General features: G+C 38.7%; 1 protein-coding gene across 1 annotated transcript in view; it reads left to right on the top strand.

Annotated features, from left to right (window-relative positions):
* The window catches only part of LOC143300030 (queuosine 5'-phosphate N-glycosylase/hydrolase-like), a 94,347-nt gene that overhangs the window by 55,844 nt on the left and 19,630 nt on the right, over positions 1-18,873 (top strand). The window contains exon 7 of the mRNA XM_076613585.1: positions 14,116-14,230. Coding sequence (XP_076469700.1) covers positions 14,116-14,230 — 115 coding nt within the window. The remainder of the gene's footprint in view (positions 1-14,115; positions 14,231-18,873) is intronic.

Here is an 18,873-nt window from a genome sequence, read left to right as displayed (position 1 = left end):
AAAAATATACAGAATGACAAAAGCCCCAGTACAGATGGGATGACAGTAAACTTAAAATAATTTTTTTGGAGACAGATAGGGGACTTTGTGGTTCGGTCTATAAATGAAGGGTTTATTAAAGGTGAAATGTCAATCACTCAAAGAGAAGGATTGATAATCTGTATATCCAAGGGAGATAAACCAAGGGAATACATGTACCTTAAAAACTGGAGACCTATCTGACTACTGAATGTCATATATAAAATCAGTTCAGCTTGCATAGCAAATAGAATGAAAACAGTGTTACCAAAACTAATTCATGAAGATCAGACTGGGTTTATTTCAGGGAGGTATATTGGAGATAACATTCGATTATTATATGACATGATACACTACTTTGATATAAAACAACTACCTGGGTTATTGGTTTCAATTGATTTTGAAAAAGCCTTCGACTCCGTAAACTGGGATTACATGGGAAATGTTCTTGAAACATTTGGTTTTGGAAATGATATCAGAAAATGGATATACACTTTTTATAAAAAATATTAAAGCTCGTGTAATTGTTAATGGAAAGATGTCACAGACTTTCACTATAAACAGAGGGTGTCGTCAGGGTGACCCTATATCACCTTATTTATTCATCTTGTGTGTAGAAATATTAGCTTGTAAAATTAGAGAAGACAAAGAAATTAAAGGAATACAGATATCAGACACGGAATTTAAAATAAATTAGTTTGCTGATGACACATCATTTACATTGGAAGGAGACAGAAAGTCTTATGAAAAAGTGTTTGATGTATTAGGAGAGTTTGAGGAATTTTCAGGACTTAAGTTAAATGTTGAAAAAACTGTTAATGTTTGGTTAGGTAAAAAGAAAAACTCAAATATAATATACTTAGAGAACCAACATATGGAATGGAACCCCTCTAAATTTAAAATCCTTGGTATCTGGCTTTCAAATGATCTATGTAATCTAACGGAAATCAACATGGCAGATAAATTTGTCGAAGTAAAAACATTATTTAATATTTGGTCGAAAAGAATATCAACACCTCTGGGTAGGGTAGCTGTGCTCAAATCACTTATTTTGTCCAAACTGGTTTATCTATGGATATTGTTACCAAACCCACCTGACAGTGATCTAAAACAGCTACAAGACATGTGTTTTCAATTTGTATGGGACAAAAAAACAGACAAAATAAAATGAGTGTATGCAGTGCATGATGTAGAAAGCGGGGGAATTGGAGTACCTAACATACAGGCTTTTGTACAAGCATTGACACTATCCTGGCTACGAAAAATGCTCACTGCTTGTTTTAAATGGAAGAAAATACTACAGAATATACATCCTGAAATAGACAGAATAAAAAAACTATGGCTCTAAAAGATTTCTAAACAAAGGTAATAAGTTTTGGAGAGATTATATGATGCTTATGATAGATTTAGTATTCAAATAGAATTGAATAAGAATGCAGAAATAGTAGCAGAACCTATTTTTTACAATAACAAGTTCAAAATCAACATTAACTGTTTTCACTGTAAAGCATGGACAGATAAAGATATATTTTTTGTTAATGATGTTCTAAATGAAAGAGGCGAATTCTTAAATTATGAAGAATTCTCAAGGAAGTATGGAATAAAAGTAAATTTCTTGAACTTCATAAGCTGTACACAAGCAATTAAAGAATATGCAAGAAAAAGGAACATAAAATTTGAAAATAGCAAGAACAAAGATAGCAAGGAATTACAAATATTATGTGGAATAAGCAAAGGAATAAAACCATACTATGAATTACTATTGCAAAAGATAGAAATATTTGACATAAAAGCCTTTATGAAATGGGAAAATAAGCTAAATACACAAATTGATTGGGAGATTGTATTAAGAAAGATAAAGAAAATTAAGGAAATAAAGTTTAAATGGTTTCAGATCAAAGTATGCCATAGAATCCTGGTGTCAAATAATATCCTAAAAGTAATGGGTGTGACTGATAATGACAACTGTAATTTTTGTGACACCGAAAAAGATGAAATACAGCATTATTTATGGTTTTGCCCAGTTATACAAACTTTTTGGCTTCAGTTTGAAAATAAACTTAAAGAAAAATGTGAAAACTGTGAAAGATTGTCCCTCAATTTTGAACTTATTTTGTTTGGCACTGATGAAAAAACTAAAACAGATGATGTTTTTGATGTGATATTTTTATGGGCAAAATTCTTTATATACAGGTGTAGAATTAATAAGGTTAAACCAGGTTTACATGCATTCATTGCTGAACTCAAATGCAATTACTCAACAGAAAAACAAATACACCTAATGGAAAGGAATTATCAGGATTTCTCTATTAAATGGCTACCTTATTTAGATTTAGTGATGGAACATGAATTCTAATCTTTTATATAGAGTCAGAGGTATTTCCACAGGAGTGGAAACATTATATTGACCAATCTTGTATTGACTGGTTTGTTGTGACTCGTATGTTCCCTGTGATCCATGAGATTTGACTGTTAATGTGTGCTGTGAGCTGAGATTGGAAATGTCATGTTCTGGGATCTATGTCGGTTTTTTGTTTTTGTTTTGTTTTGTTATTGTTGTTGTCTGTGTATGTGTTTGTTATTTGTTTGTTTTCTCTGTTCTTCATCCATTCTTTCTTGCTTGTTCGTCAGCTGTTTGTTAACTAAAAAACACCTTTGCTAACGGTCACCATATAATACATGTGTGTGTATATTATATGTGTATATGTATATATATATGCGTACATATATATATAGATATATATGTGTGTGTATATATGTACTACCTCTATTGCTAAAGGTGGTGTGAATTGCAATTTTGCTTTATTGGTGTGGAATTTCATGTGAAATTGTAATGGAGACAACGTTGAAAAGAAAATATAACCTTCTATGCAACAACAACAACAACAGCAACAACAACAACAAAAAAAAGAAAAAAAAGATCATATGCATTAAGAACTGCTGTCCAAAATTTATTTTTTGTTTTATACATTCCTAATATCTTTGGTCCATAATTTTCCATATAAAAACAAAACAAAAAACAGCAACAAAAAACAAAACAAAACAACCCCCCCCCACCCCCTCCCCACCCACCCCCCCAAAAAAAAAATCACTAATGCTATATTTTTCCATTTATGGTTATCTCTTTTATTTTTCTAACCCATGTTAGTTTTAAAGAATGCAAATATGTTTTCAATTCAGGAAAAATATAAACCTCCATTTCTTATATTTTTTGTTACTGTTTTCCTGTTTATTCTATCCTGTTTATTGTTTCATGCAAAAATATAGCACCTTTTTTGCAAATCATCTATAAAATCACCAGGAGGATTAGGAAGTAATAAGCATAAATAGATTAGTTTTGACAGGATAAGTGATTTAAGAACTGCAACTCTGCCAAGTGGTGTTATTTGTCGTCTCGTCCACATCTTAAACAGTAATTTTATTTCTGTTAATTTCTTTTAATTTTTCATTGTAATGCATGTTTATGCAGTCTTTTTTATTGTTAGTGAACCAGATACCAAGCACTTTGAATCTAGAGAGATTCCATTCCACACTACACTTGTTTTTCCAGCATTCGTGTGTAATCCAGATTTTGCTTTAAAAAAATTCCTTATTACTGATATACACATTTTAAATGATTTTTTTATCATCTGCTAAAGTAAACTGTATCATCTGCATTTTGGGATATTTTATGTTCAATATTATTTATTACAATGCCTTTAATATCTTCATTTTCTCTAATCATTATTGCAAGAATTTCTACAGACAGAATAAAAAGATAAGGAGAGATTGGATCACCTTGTCTACATCCTCTGTTGACAGAGAACCATGTGGATGCATGTCCATTAGTAATTACAGTAGACTTAATATTAGTGTAAAAGGTACTAATCCACTTGTTTATGCTTTCCCCCAAACCAAAAGCCTTCAGTACCTGAAACATAAAGTTCCAATCTAAAGAGTTGAATGCCTTTTCAAAATCTATATTGAACAGCAGGCAGGGTAGGTTCTTACAATTTAGGTACTCTATCAAATAAATCAATCTAATATTGTCTCCTATATACCTCCTAGGAACAAAACCAGTTTGATCATCATTAATCAGAGTAGGTAATATAGTCATTATTCGGTTAGCTATACATGTTGATCCAATCTTATATATTGTATTTAAGAGGGATATTGGTCTCCAGTTCCTTTTGTCTGCCCTTGGTTTGTCTCCTTTTGGAATGTAAATTATAATGCCTTCTTTTTGTGTTGGAGTGAGTTCACCTTTTGAATATGCCATATTTAAAGCTCTGACAACAAAGGGTCCTATCTTGCCCCAAAACACTTAGAAAAACTCTGCAGAGAATCCATCTGTTGCTGGGTTTTTTGAATTGTTCATATTTCTTAAAGCCTCACTCACTTCTAAATTTATTTCCCCTTCTAATTTGTTGGCTTCTTCAGTGTTTAATTTTGGCATACTGTTTATAAGGTGATCTATTTCATACTGTTCAGCATTCCTTTCCCTGTAAATTTGTTAATGAAATTAACATGATTTGATATATCCCTTGGTTCAGTAATAACCGAATCGTCTTTATCAATACGTTTGGTCATCCATTTACTAATATAGTGTCTTTTCTCTAAGTTACAAAAATATTTTGAAATCTGCTCTCCTTCAGCTATCCATCTAGCCTTTGAACGAAATACTCCTTCCATTCTTTTCTCACGTAGAGTTCTAAGAGCTGCTTTTTTAGAGTTAAGATTTTCAAAATCTTTCATCGTTTTATTTTCTTTCTTCTCTGAAATATTTATATCTGCATCAAGTTCTTCTTTGATACATAGGCTGTTGTGTTTTTTTTTTTACCTGATTTTCATTAACAGAAAATCTGAAAATACATCATCTGATATCAAAAACTGGATCTCATTTCTGGGGATGTCTAGAATCGATTTTCGATCATACGAATACAGAACACATTCTTCAATTACTATCAGTTGATTGATTACTTTCATCAACATATTGTTCATTTAATAAGGATGTATTCATTTTCAAAAAAGTATTGTGTGTTGGTTCTGGGCCAAATTTTAATATCAAGAGGATCATAGAATGATCTGATCCGTATCTACTTAAGATGTCAGAGTCTTCTACTAAAGATACAACATAATCAGAGATAAGAAAAAAATCTGATCTACTTTGTTGGATAGCGTTCGTTCTATGCCAAGTAAAGCGCCTACAATCTGGATTTATATCCCTCCAAATGACAGTGAGGTCAAGGTCATTAATCATTCCTTCTACTGCTTCTCTGTCTTTGGGATTATTAACATGCTTAGAATTTTCATAATGTCTTGAAGGTTCAACATTGATGAAGGGCTCATTCAAGTCATCCAGGCCCTCTACGAACATTCCAGCAGCGCAGTGCTCCTCAACAATCAACAAGGACAGTTCTTTCGGACCACAGTCGGAGTCAGGCAAGGATGCCTATTATCCCCAATACTTTTCAACATCTTTCTGGAGAGAATCATACAGGAGGCCCTTGAAGACCACCACACCTCCATCACCATTGGCGGCAGGCCAGTCTGCAATCTGCGATTCGCAGACAACATCGACCTCATGGGGGGCACTAACACCGAGCTCCAGGATCTAACAAACAGACTCACTACAAGAGCAAGTGCTTATGGCATGGAGGTCAGCACAGAGAAGTCAAAGGTCATGGTCAACAGCACAAATAACATCAGTGCCAACATAACCATGAATGGTGAGCCCTTGGAAGAAGTGACCAGCTTCAAGTACCTGGGAGCAACCCTGTCCAAAGACGGCACCTGCACAGCAGAAATCCGAAATAGGATTAATTCTGCAACGGCAGCGATGGCCAGACTGAACAGGGTATGGAAGAGTAACATCAGATTCCACACAAAATTCCTGCTCTACAAGTCACTGGTGGTCTCCATCCTCTTATATGGATGTGAGACATGGACACTGATGGCAGAAACAGAAAGAAGAATCCAAGCATTTGAAACCAAGTGCTTGAGGAGACTACTACACATCTCCTACAAGGAGCACAAGACCAATGACTATGTGCGGAACCTGGTCAGCAACCTTGTTGGGCCCCAAGAACCACTGCTGGCGACTGTCAAACGACGGAAGATGGCATGGTTTGGTCACGTCATACGACATAACACCCTCTCCAAAACCATCCTGCAAGGGACTGTAGAGGGAGGGTGCAAACGGGGGCGGCAGAAAAAAAGCTGGTCTGACAACGTCAAGGAATGGACCAAAATGACGATGCCAGATCTCCTCACGACAGCTGCCAACAGAACGGCGTGGCGAGCTATGACATCTTCCTCATGTCCCCCCAACGACCCCAGCGGTCGAGGGAATGAGTGAGTGAGTGAGTGAAGGTTCTAGCACAATGTTAAAGTCTTCTGCCATGATTTTGATACAACTCTGGACTTTTCTCTATTTGGACTATAAATATTGCATAGTAATGCAAATAGATATTTCTGTTTATATTGTCCATTGTGTCTAGCTTTTTATTTTCCAAGTATGTGCAGAAAACCTTTCTTCCAAAATTATTTTTAAGAAATGTGATTGTGATTCAGCTGGTTTACAGTTTAGTTTATATATATTGTTACTGTTTGCTACTTTGTGAAAGTACAATTTTGGAATAAGACTCCAGTTTTTTTCAGCGGGCTTGTAAAGTCAACCAATCCACTGTAAATAAAAGTATGCTTGTAATTCAGTGGCATTTACCGTTTTCAGTCCATTTTCAAAATTGCTTTCCATGACTTTTCTCTTTACTTTTTCAAATGCCTTAATGTTAGAACATTTTCTATGCCAAATGAATTTATAAAGAGTCCTATTGATAGCTGTAAGTACTTGTTCTGGCAGTCCAGTTGATTGCATTATGAATATGAATTGACTAATTAAAAAATGTTTGACTATGACTATTTTCCTTTGTATACTTAGGTCTCTAGCATACCACAATTTAATTATATTCTGCATTTGTTCATTTCTTGTTATCCAATTGTCTTTGAGGAGGAGGAGGAGGAATTTTGTTTAATGTCCCATCACACCAGACATTTTGTTAAAGTATTAAGGTATACATTTGAGTATTATCGTTTAGAAGAGGAGGGGGATGTGGATAAATGGTGAGTTGGGGGAAACTGGGCAAATGAAGGAGGGGTTTGGGTGAAATTTGAAAAAAAAAACCCCAACCTATATACAGTTACAGGAAATTACTTAAATGACTTCGTAAAAGAGAAGCTGTTAATCTAACAAGCGAAACAACTGATACTGAATGAAAAAAGTCAAAAACATAACGTTCTTAGTCACTTTTGAAGACACACTTTCGTGTAGATAAGGCTTCATCAAACTAGTCAAAAATTATATGCTAAATTGTCAGGTTACTAAAGCAAATGCACTTGACATTAGATTGTTCAGTGATTTATATTTGTTATTACTGCTCATGTCTGCCATGCATGTGCTGTGGAAGAAAATTTTCCATTTTAAAAGCATATTTTTAAAACTGACAGTGAAGAACTTGGATCTTAAATCTGTTTCTTCTGACTATGACATGAAAAGTGAATTTGGGTCATTCAGCTAATGGTCTGCAGACCTGATGACTGATGGTTGAAATAAATAATGAGATGAATCACCTCTGACTTGTGGCTCTAACATCTGTGCTGTAATGAAAATATTTGAGAGAGTAGTTTTGATTCACTTGCAGGGATTCGTGAAGGATTTTTTAGACCCGCTACAATTTGCATACAGGAGGAACAGAAATGTTGATGATGCTTTGTTGTTTGTTTTGAATAAGATGTATGAACATTTAGACAAGCCTGGTACATATATCCGTTTGATGTTTTTTGACTTCTCAAGTGCTTTTGATGCTATTCAGCCCCACCTTTTAGCTAAGAAGCTGTTACAGATGAAAGTTGACCCTCCGACTGTTTTATGGATTCTAGACTACCTCACCAACAGACCCCAATTTGTTAAAATCAAAGATGCTGTCTCCAGTATTTTATGCACTAACACTGGTGCACCCCAGGGTACAGTGCTGTCACCTTTTCTTTTTGAAATGTATGCAGCTGATTGTAGAAGTAGCACAGAATCCTACCCACTCGTCAATTTCGCTGACGATTCAGCTCTGACAGGACTTTTAACTGATGACAACAAGACAGAGTACAGACAGGAAATCAGCAATTTTACCACTTGGTGCGATGCTAACTACCTAGAGTTAAATGTCAACAAAACTAAAGAACTTATTGATTTCAGGAAGAAGAAACCCAAAATTAATGAAATAGTCATCAAGGGAGAGGTTGTTGAACAGGTTAATACTTAAAAGTACCTTGGTGTAATTCTGGACAACAAGTTATCATGGAACGAAAATTCAAATGCACTTGTTAAAAAAGTAAACAGTCAGCTGTACTGTGTCAGGAAATTAGGATCTTTTAATGTACACAACCAGATACTGCAAATATTTTATTGTTCTGTTCTTTCTAGCATTTTGTTTTATGGTCCATTGTGTTGGGGCGGTAATGTGACCAAACAAGACAAAGACCGACTTGACAAACTTGTGGTGGGCAGGAAACAGGATAATTTTTATGACATTTTCAAAAAAACAGATGGCAGGTAGACTTTACTCAATTTTAAATGACGAAACTCACCCTCTTTTCTCAGACTTCAACAAACGGGTAGACAGAAGTGGTTGGTTTCAAGCACCCCGTGAAAGAACAACATGCTACAACTTTTCTTTTATTCCGACATCAATCCAAACACACAACCTTGACAGGCAGCACACACGTTACTGACGTAACCATTGGTGCCATTTATTTGCTGTTATGCGTGCGAGGTGTGAGTGTGAGTGAGAGAGAGAGAGAACAAGAACAAGAACAAAACTTTAATCTCCAGGCCTCCGGCCCCTAGAAAGAGGTCAAAAGTACACAATATGGTGATCACTCAGCCACAACAAAATGTAAAATACGTACTAACTTAACCTGTAGAACAAAAGTGCTTCTCGTGCATAGTAAATTAATTCTAATTTTCATCATTGTTGTCACAGAATTCCTGTCGTATCTTCAGGGCATTAAATATATAAATGCATAGTTTACGAATACTGTAAACAGAACCATTCTTCATCAAGTGAACATACGATTGACCTTCAGAGTTCAGATGTTTTTGCCGCAGGTTATTGTAAAGGACACAATTGTTTATAAAATGATTTTCATCTTCGATTACATTACAACGTTTACATGCGTAATTTGAATTACATTTGAATGTTCTTCTAAAAAATGATCCATTTATTGGGAGCAAACCAAGCCGAAATTTTACCAAACAGTCCCTAAAACACTTTTTATCCACATATTCAAAATATTGCTCACACTGAAAACCAGTTTTAAACAGTCTGTAGTTATGATATATATCTTTAGACATTACTGACTCGTCCCACTCCTGCATAAATATATCTTTCATTCTTTGCTTAAATAGAGAGAGAGAGAGAGAGAGAGAGTTTTAGAAAAAAAAACTGGTGCACTAATATGAATGTGTGGAAATCTTAGTTATCATATACCTTTTCATATGTTTTTTACTGGCAGTTGCGAGTCACGAGATTGATGTTTTACATGCTTGTTCAATATCATAATTTAACTAGCATGTGTGCAATACGAGGTTTATGATTTATAATGATGTATTTGTGACAGAGTTTCTTATTCAGGAATTCTTTGTTAAAAATTTTTTTATTATCTTTTTATGTACCAGTTACCTCAGAACATAATACTTTTACTGCATTTATTTTATTTTATTTTATTTTTTAAGATACCAGACCAGCGTTTTAGCAATTAATAATGAATTTAAAGATGCATTTCTTATTCTTTTTTTTTCATTTTTTTTTTCATGTGTGTGTATGTGTGTGTTTAAATAAATCTGGTGTACTTGTATATCTTTTCAAATGTTTTTATTGTCTGTTGCGAGTCATGAGTTGATGTTTATGCATGTTTGTTCAGTACCATAATTTAACTATCATGTGTGCAGTACAATATGTTTATGAGTTATAATGCTTAATTCATGGCAGGATTTCTTATTCAGGACTCTTCTTAACCCCTAAGCTGCCTATATGATGAGATAACTCGTCAGCGCAAGCATGTATGCTTTGCTGCCACAATGATGAGATAACTCATCATCAAAATATTCTGACTTTTCCTTGGTTTGCATTGAGTTTGTTGACAAAAATACTGGTAGCTTTAGCTTGGGAAATCTTCCTAGATTCTATTCATAGCTGAAACCCCATCTACGTCATGAGGCAGTCCTTTATTTGAACATTTTGGTTGGATTACTTCCGCAGTGTTTACCTGGTTCCCCTCCTCGCTTACTCAACAAAATGTCAGACCCCATGCTCAAGACATGCGATCATGGTTGCACGAAATCAACCAAGATTGCTTTCTTTGGCTGATGCTCAGAAAGAATTGAAGTGTAAATTTGAAGGAGTAGACAGTGATGAACTTTTGTAGGATGACTTGATAGAAAATAAAGGGAGCAATGAAGAGACTGGCCAAGATACGACTATCAGTGAGTGATGCTGACTTTACAGCTGTAGCAGGCAAGCGACCGAATTTTTTAGCAGTACACAGTGTGAGCGATTTTCTTGGCACACAGCCAACATGATCTGATGAGAATTGGATGAAGTGACCGTGTGTGAGAGGGGTGAAGAGGAGGGGGTGGAGACTGAGGGGGTGTGGCCCCACACCCATATTATCACTTGGAGAGGTCACAATGCATTGTGTATGTCTCTCTCTTTTTTAATTTTTTTTTTTTATTGTGATTGTTCTAGTATAATTTGTGTGTGCAGGTATTATCCATTTGTCGAGAAAATATGATATTTTAGTGCAAATTACCAGACTAATGTTTGTAATGAACGAGTTGAAAATGTGACAAAAACCAAAACACTGATTTCAAAGTAACAGCATGTCACTGAAAATATATAAAATGGGAAAACATCATGTGTTTTGTATTCTTTATTCATTTACCTTTCAGAAAATATATGGGTCTTTCTCCAATAACAAAGAGCACAGAATTTTTTTTAAAATAAAACCCCCCAAAAAACCCTGTTTTTTGTGAAAAAACCTTGGCAAACTTCTTTTCTTCTCAAGTTCTCGATGCCACATCCACCAAATCTCTTTACTCTGTCATGTCAAATCTTCTTGGAACTGCAAAACAGACTCCTCTTCCTTCTTCCTACACTTTATCTGAACTCCCCAGTGTCTTCTCCTCTTTCTTTTTTGACAGTCCAAAATATTCGTACCATCTTAGACCAGATGTCTTTCCAACCTGTTCATCCTGATCCGCAATTCAGCGGCACTCCTCTCCATTCCTTTAATCCATTGCCTGAAACAGAAGTTCGTGAAATCCTAAAAGAAATGACAGTAAAATCCTGTGAGCTTGATCCTATACCAGCCTCGGTCTTTTCCCAGTGTGTCTCACATCTTCTCCCCACAATCATCAATATTGTCAACTCATCCCTTCTCACTGGAACATTTCCATCCACTTTCAAAACTGCAATCGTCCGGCCTCTTCTGAAGAAACCCAATCTTGGCGCAAACATTTTGAAAAACTATCGACCAGTTTCTAATCTTCCATTCATGTCCAAACTCCTTGAAAAAGCTGTCCTGAAGCAGCTCAACAACCACCTTTGTTTCAGCAATCTCATCCACCCATTTCAGTCTGCCTATCGTGCTGACCACAGCACCGAAACCACTGTCCTCCACATTCTGAACGATCTGCTGATAGCGTCCGACTCAGGAAAAATTTCCCTTCTTACTCTTCTCGACTTGTCAGCCGCCTTTGACACGATAGACCATTCAATCCTTCTTTCCCGTCTTCATTTTACATTTGGTATCAACGGCACTGTTCTAAACTGGTTCAAATCTTATCTCACTGATCGATTCCAGTCTGTCATTGTGATCATTTCCAGTCTGAACCCATTAAAATCGAACATGGAGTCCCACAGGGATCTGTTTTAGGCCCAGTGCTCTTCACACTGTACACTGCTCCTCTTGCTGAAATTATCAACCGCCATAATATCAGTCATCATTCTTATGCTGATGACACTTAACTCCAGAAGAGTGATACCCCTGAAAAATTGTTGTCGCTATTGCAAGAAACATCCAACTGCTTCCTGGACATTCAAAACTGGATGACTTGAAATAAGTTACGATTGAACGCGGACAAAACTGAAGCAATGATCATAGGAACTAAACAAAAACTGTCTTCCATCACAATTGACACAATCAAACTTGGGGGTACATCCATCCCTCTTTCCACATCAGTCAGGAACCTCGGTGTTGTCCTTGACAATACACTGTCCATGCAAATATTTATCAGTCAGACATGTCAATCCTGCTACTGTCAACTGTGGCGCATCAGTGCCGTCCAGAAATATCTGTCCACTGACGCAACATCTAGACTTGTCGTTTCTCTCATTCTCTCTCGCCTTGACTACTGTAACTCTCGATTGTCTGGTTTGCCTGCTTCATCCATTCAATCCCTTCAGTGCATACAAAACTCTGCTGCCCGACTCGTCCTCAGAAAGAAAAGATCTGAGCACATCACTCCTCTTTTGCAACATCTCCACTGGCTCCCTGTCTCACACCGAATAAAGTACAAGATCAGCACTCTATGTTATAGATGCATTCACAAAACTGCCCCTTCCTATCTCTGCGGCTGCCTTCACCTCTACACTCCATCTCGCTCACTACCATCGGCTTCGGATCCACTCTGCACATACCCACATTCAAACACTCAACTGTTGGCCGCCTTTCTTTCTCTGTCTCTGGACCTTGCGATTGGAATGAACGTCCTCTTTCGCTTCGTCAAGTCTCCACACTCAGCTCTTTCAAATCTGGCCTTAAAACCCACCTCTTCCCAAAATAGCCTCCCTTGCCTGCCCTTCCTTGTCTTTAGTTTCTACAGTTTTAGGGTTATGCATGCGTGTGAATGACTGGTGCGAAAGCGCTTTGATTTGTCTCTGCACAAGATTCAGCGCTATATAAATACCATTATTATTATTATTATTAAATAGATTTCACGTAAATCTTATTTTCCTGGCAGCGAAAGGGTTAATGTACCAATTACTTTAGAACCTATTTCTTTTACCGCATGTTGCATTTATTTGATACGGCACCTGCAATGTAACAATTTATAATGATTTCAGTCAAGCATTTCTTGTTCTGACATTGTGTTTCTTAATATTCATGTCATTTTACAAAGTGTATGTGTGTGTGTGTGGAGGGTAAAGGGACTTGGGTGTGTGTGTGGGAAATGTGCCCACTGTGTTGTGTTACTTGCTTATGTGTATTTAGCTTTATACATTGCTGTTTTATCTTTTGTTGAACATTTGTCATGTTGTGAGTGTGTTGGACTTGGTTGTTGGTTGAGATATTGTGAAGGGTGAGTGACGAGCATGTGGCTGCACAATTTTTAATTTCCAAATGGATGAATAAAGATGTATTGTATTGTATTGTGTTTGTGTGATTCTAGAGTCAAAGGAGGTGTGAGGTGTGTGATGCAGTGTTACAGTGGGTCTATACAAAGGAGGTGTGAGGTGTGTGATGCTGTGTTGCAGTGGGTCTGTACAAACGAGCTATGAGGTGTGTGATGCTGTGTTGCAGTGGGTCTGTACAAACGAGCTATGAGGTGTGTGATGCTGTGTTGCAGTGGGTCTGTACAAACGAGCTGTGTGATGCTGTGTTGCAGTGTGTCTGTACAAACAAGCTGTGTGATGCTGTGTTGCAGTGGGTCTGTACAAACAAACTGTGAGGTGTGTGATGCTGTTGCAGTGGGTCTGTACAAATGAGCTATGAGGTGTGTGATGCTGTGTTGCAGTGGGTCTGTACAAATGAGCTGTGAGGTGTGTGATGCTGTGTTGCAGTGGGTCTGTACAAATGAGCTGTGAGGTGTGTGATGCTGTGTTGCAGTGGGTCTGTACAAATGAGCTATGAGGTGTATGTTGCTGTGTTGCAGTGGGTCTGTACAAATGAGCTATGAGGTGTGTGTTGCTGTGTTGCAGTAGGTCTGTACAAACGAGCTGTGAGATGTGTGATGCTGTGTTGCAGTGGGTCTGTACAAATGAGCTGTGCAATGCTGTGTTGCAGTGGGTCTGTACAAACGAGCTCAGATTCTGATTGCTGACATCTGGGGTGCCTGTGAGGGCAAGGGGCTGGGGGAATTCACCGACATCGATACGCTCACCATGTTTGCTGACTATAGGTGAACCCATTGTAGTCTTTCTATCTTTTTCCCATCCTTGCAGTGGTTTTAAAAAGTACATCATGAATGCATCAATCATTATACTTGCAAGCAACAAGTGTATGCAGATGCACAGTTAGGGTGTATGTGGATGTAGACAAATGGATAGATGCCTGTGGTTTAAAAAAGCACAGGGCACAAACCATGTGCAAGCATGACAGGGCATGTGTTTGCACAACTATACACACAGGAATGAAATACATGCATGCAAAATGCACTCTGACTCACAAATCATAGGTCTCTCTAAAATCATGCTGAGTGAGTGGACATAAGATTTAAGTACACGCACAGAGGCAGATACAAAACTCTTGCTTCACTCACATCAGTGTGCACACTCATAAGCATGCACACACGTACATACATCAATGCACACACATACAAACACACATCTCAGCTCACACTTACACACACACCTACAACATGCATGCACACAACAACAACAACAACAACACACACACACACACACACACACACACACACACACACACACACACACACACACACAATGAGAAACAAAATAAGAAACACACGAAAAAATCACCTGAAAAGTTAATTATATCTAATTCTCTGAGTTTGTGTGGCTTCCCCAGAGGAGGTAGGTTGAGCACACATTACAAAGGCGGACACAACTCTAGTGACTAGAACAGGACTGACAGGTTGTGAGCCATGGTTGTTCTCTGCCCTTGGTATCCTGCCCTGTGCTGTGGTGTTCCCATAAGATACTGCTCTGTGTGCTGTGGGTATTTCCTCCTTTGGTATCCCGAGCTCTGTGTGTTCTCTGCTCTTGGTACCTTTTGCTGTGGGTGTTCCCAAAGGATACTGCCCTGTCCTGTGGGTGTTCTCTCCCTTGATACCCTGTCCTGTGGTGCGGGTGTTGTCTGTCCTTGGCATGCTGCCCCGTGCTGTAGGTGTTGTCTGTCACTGGAATGCTGCCTTGTGCTGTAGGTGGTCTGTGCTTGCTATGCTGCCCTATGCTGTGGGTATTGCCTGCCATTGGTATGCTGCCCTGTGATGTCAGTGTTGTCTGCCCTTGGTCTGCTGCCCTGTGCTGTAGGTGTTGTCTGCCCTTGGTATGCTACCCTGTGCTGTGGGTGTTGTCTGCCCTTGGTCTGCTGCCCTGTGCTGTAGTCCCCTTGAGAACACCATAGTCAGTGAGGAACCAGGAAAATTCTGGCTCCATTGTTTGAATTGTATGTGGACACCATTTCTTTTTCCCTCTCCACCTCCAAACCCTCATCCTTACAGTACTGTGTTATTGTCATGTGATAATGTTGGTCATGCTGTTGTAGCATTCAGTGTTGTTACCTCCATTGTCCCCTTTTTGTGACCAGCTCAAAGGACTCTGTTGCAAGACTGACATCTCTACTTTTTTTTAGTCAAGGAGATTATGTTTTGAACAAGGCATGCGACAATCCATGCTTGACTGAATATACCATGTTTTTTTGTTTTTTTTTAGCAGCAATGATCAGTTTTATTGCATTGACAATTAGTTTTGCCAATATCTTTGGATATTGATTTCATTTCAAGGCAGGCTTCTTACAGGACGTGAATATGTGTCTCCGACACCTTGAAAATGGAAAGGACTCACAACATGTTCATCCAGTGAGTCTCTGAAACACTGTGAAAGCTCCTAGAATGAACATCCTGTATCATTTTCAGTTTGCTGGGGTTGTGTGCTTGAAAGAAGAATTGAAGGGCTGTTTCCCTTTGCCAGTTCATGGCCCAGATATGTAGATGATCATGACATTGACCAGAGGGTTTGTCTACAATTTTCCACTTGTTAAAGAACTCATCACAGGTGGGGGGATGAGCATTGAGAGATTGAGAGAACCCAGATTTCACTCACTGTCACTCTGATATCTGTTTTGATGATATGGTGCAGTGCAGTGCAACACAGAGGCAACTCAGCATATTGAAGTGTAATATATTAGAATACAATATGATACAGTATAGTACATTACTGCTGTGTAATATAATGGACTACAATATATGATATGAGACAGCACTACAATATGATATGAAACAGTGCAATACTGCAGTGTAATAAATTGGACTACAGTATAACACAGTACAGTGCAGCAGTGTAGTTTAATGGACTACAATGTGATATGGCACAGTACAGTGCTGCAGTGTTGTATAATAGACTACAATATGGTATAATACAGTACAGTGCTGCAGTGATAAGAAACTCTAGGGAGAGCTGGACAATACAAGGTCTTCAGAGAAGAAGCCCTCCTCAGTCAAGTGTTTCAGCCCTTTACTCCTTACTCTCTAAGGGGGCTGAGCCACACCCAGGTCATGACTCCTGGATGCCCTTGTTTTGCTGCCTTTTTTTTTTCAATCTGGTCCTCAGCAGGTTCAGACCCGCGCCTCCAGGTTGGTCGCCACTTCAGGACTGAGTCACATCTCTGGCAGACGTTTTGACCTCTGAGCCATCATACCTCTAGTTTTAGTAGGGAAATTTAATCTTTATGAAGTCTGCTTTCATTCCTCCTCGACTAGATCCAGCTGGAACTCTTTTCTGCTGCTTCTGCCATTGCCTTGAGAGCCCTTGTCCTCTCTCTGCCAGAAATTGACAGCTGTTTCATGAGGCTGTAGGTAGATATGCTTACAAACCCTCTTGCACCAATCTCTATGACGAGGACTTTGGCTTGGAAGCCAGATTCTCTCAGGCTGCTGGCCGGCTAGACTAGCATACTTCTCAGACTTGTAGATGTGGGCTTCCTCCAATCTGCTTTCGTATGGCACAGTGAGCTCAGTCAGAATCGCTTGTTTCGTTGCCTTGGACTGGAATACTATGTCAGGTCTCATGCTGTTCTTGCTGATGATTTGCGGGTGTTTCTTCCCTTCTGGTAGGTCAACTGTGCATTCCCAATCTTCAGCACCATCCAACAGCCCATGTTTCCATGCTTTGCATGTTAGAGCTGTTCCTGGCCAGACTTTTTTGCCTTCTGCAGAGTGGAACTTTACTGGAACTGCTGGTGGTGTGGGTGGGTGCTCCTTGGGCAGTGCTCACCACATGTGCAATTTCTTTTAGCACTTGGTTGTGCCTCCATTTGTACCGTCCTTGGCTTAATGCCACTTTGCATGAGCTGAGGACATGTTCCACTGTTTGTTTGCAATGGCAGAGTGGGCAAACAGGGTCCTCTGCTTTCCCCAGTTTCACCTAGTGTGTATTCAAGGGAAGGAGGTCGTACACAGATCCTAGGACGAAGCTAATCCTCAGAGGGGCCATGTCCCACATGTCGCTCCAGCTGAGGCTCCTTTGGAATGCATTTTCCCATGTTGTTCACTGCCCCTGCTGGCCTTGTTGGACTGCCTTCTGGACTCATTTATCATCCTCTTCCTTTTTGCTTTCCCCTTTGTTTTGGGCCACTATAACATCGTGAGTGCGGACTAGTCGCTTGACAGGCAGGCTCTTTTGCTCTCTCAAGTTTTTAGTGATTGTTTTATTCCCTGCGTTTTAAATTGTGTTTATATCTGTTAGACTACTTGGTAATGGACATACCTTTAATGTGGTGGTTTTATTCTGTTCCATGTGCTTTTAAACTGTTCATTCGGACATTTTTGCTCTGGGCTTCAGTTTCATATTGCCGTCCGCCGTTGCTGGAGTATGCCCAACACACACAGTGTTCAATGCACGCGCCTGGCCATGCAAGTACACTCGGCACCATTTGCTTACACTGGGACAGCACACACACACACTCTTTTATCTCAGGGTGTGATACGACATCTCAAAGACTTGAATATTGGCTACAACTTCCCCCGTAAAAAATGATCTTGTCGAGGGGGAGTATGGAAAAGGAAAATTATACGTGTCGTTCAAGATAGAACCAACATTTCAAATCCCGAACCACACATGATTCATAAGGTGAGAGTAAACTCTTTTAATCTTATTCTTATAGTCCCCATGAAGAATCTACAGTCAACTGATTTACCCTCTCACCCATCATATCTAAAACTGATGTGTGTGAACGTTCAGTCATGCAGACAGAAGGCCGCTTTTATTCACGATGTGATTGTTGACCATGCTTTTGACATCACCATACTGACTGAGACCTGGTTGTATAAGCAGGGAGATGAATCATATATTGCGCAGCTTACGCCGCAAGGGTACAAACTGAAATCATTCCCTAGACAAGTTAGGAAGGGAGGTGGTATTGCAACCATTATGAGAAGCCATATTCAGGATATCTGTACATTGAAACCCCTCGATTATACATCATTTGAGGGTGTAGCATCAAGAGTTTAGTGCAATAGTTCAGTGTGCCATATTATTTGCATTTATAGACCCCCACAAGTCGACACAATAAATGTAACACCCAGACTTTTGTTACTGAGTTTTCTAATCTCCTGGATAAATACAACCGAGAAGCAGGAGACTTAGTTTTAACTGGCGATTTTAACCTTCATTATGAACAGACCAGCAGTTCAGATATACTACGGTTGCGTACTCTACTTCATGACCAAGGGTTAAAACAGCTAATATGTGAACCAACCCACAAACATGGTCACACTCTTGACTGGCTTGTGGTTTGAGAGAACATTCACACCCCCCAGTTTAAGGTCATGGACTTGGCTCTTGCTGATCGCATGGCAATTCT

The sequence above is a fragment of the Babylonia areolata genome, chromosome 25, assembly GCF_041734735.1.
Source record: "Babylonia areolata isolate BAREFJ2019XMU chromosome 25, ASM4173473v1, whole genome shotgun sequence".
Lineage (NCBI taxonomy): Eukaryota > Metazoa > Mollusca > Gastropoda > Neogastropoda > Buccinidae > Babylonia > Babylonia areolata.
Note: the sequence above shows the minus strand (reverse complement) of the source record. Positions and strands in the feature narration are given on the sequence as shown.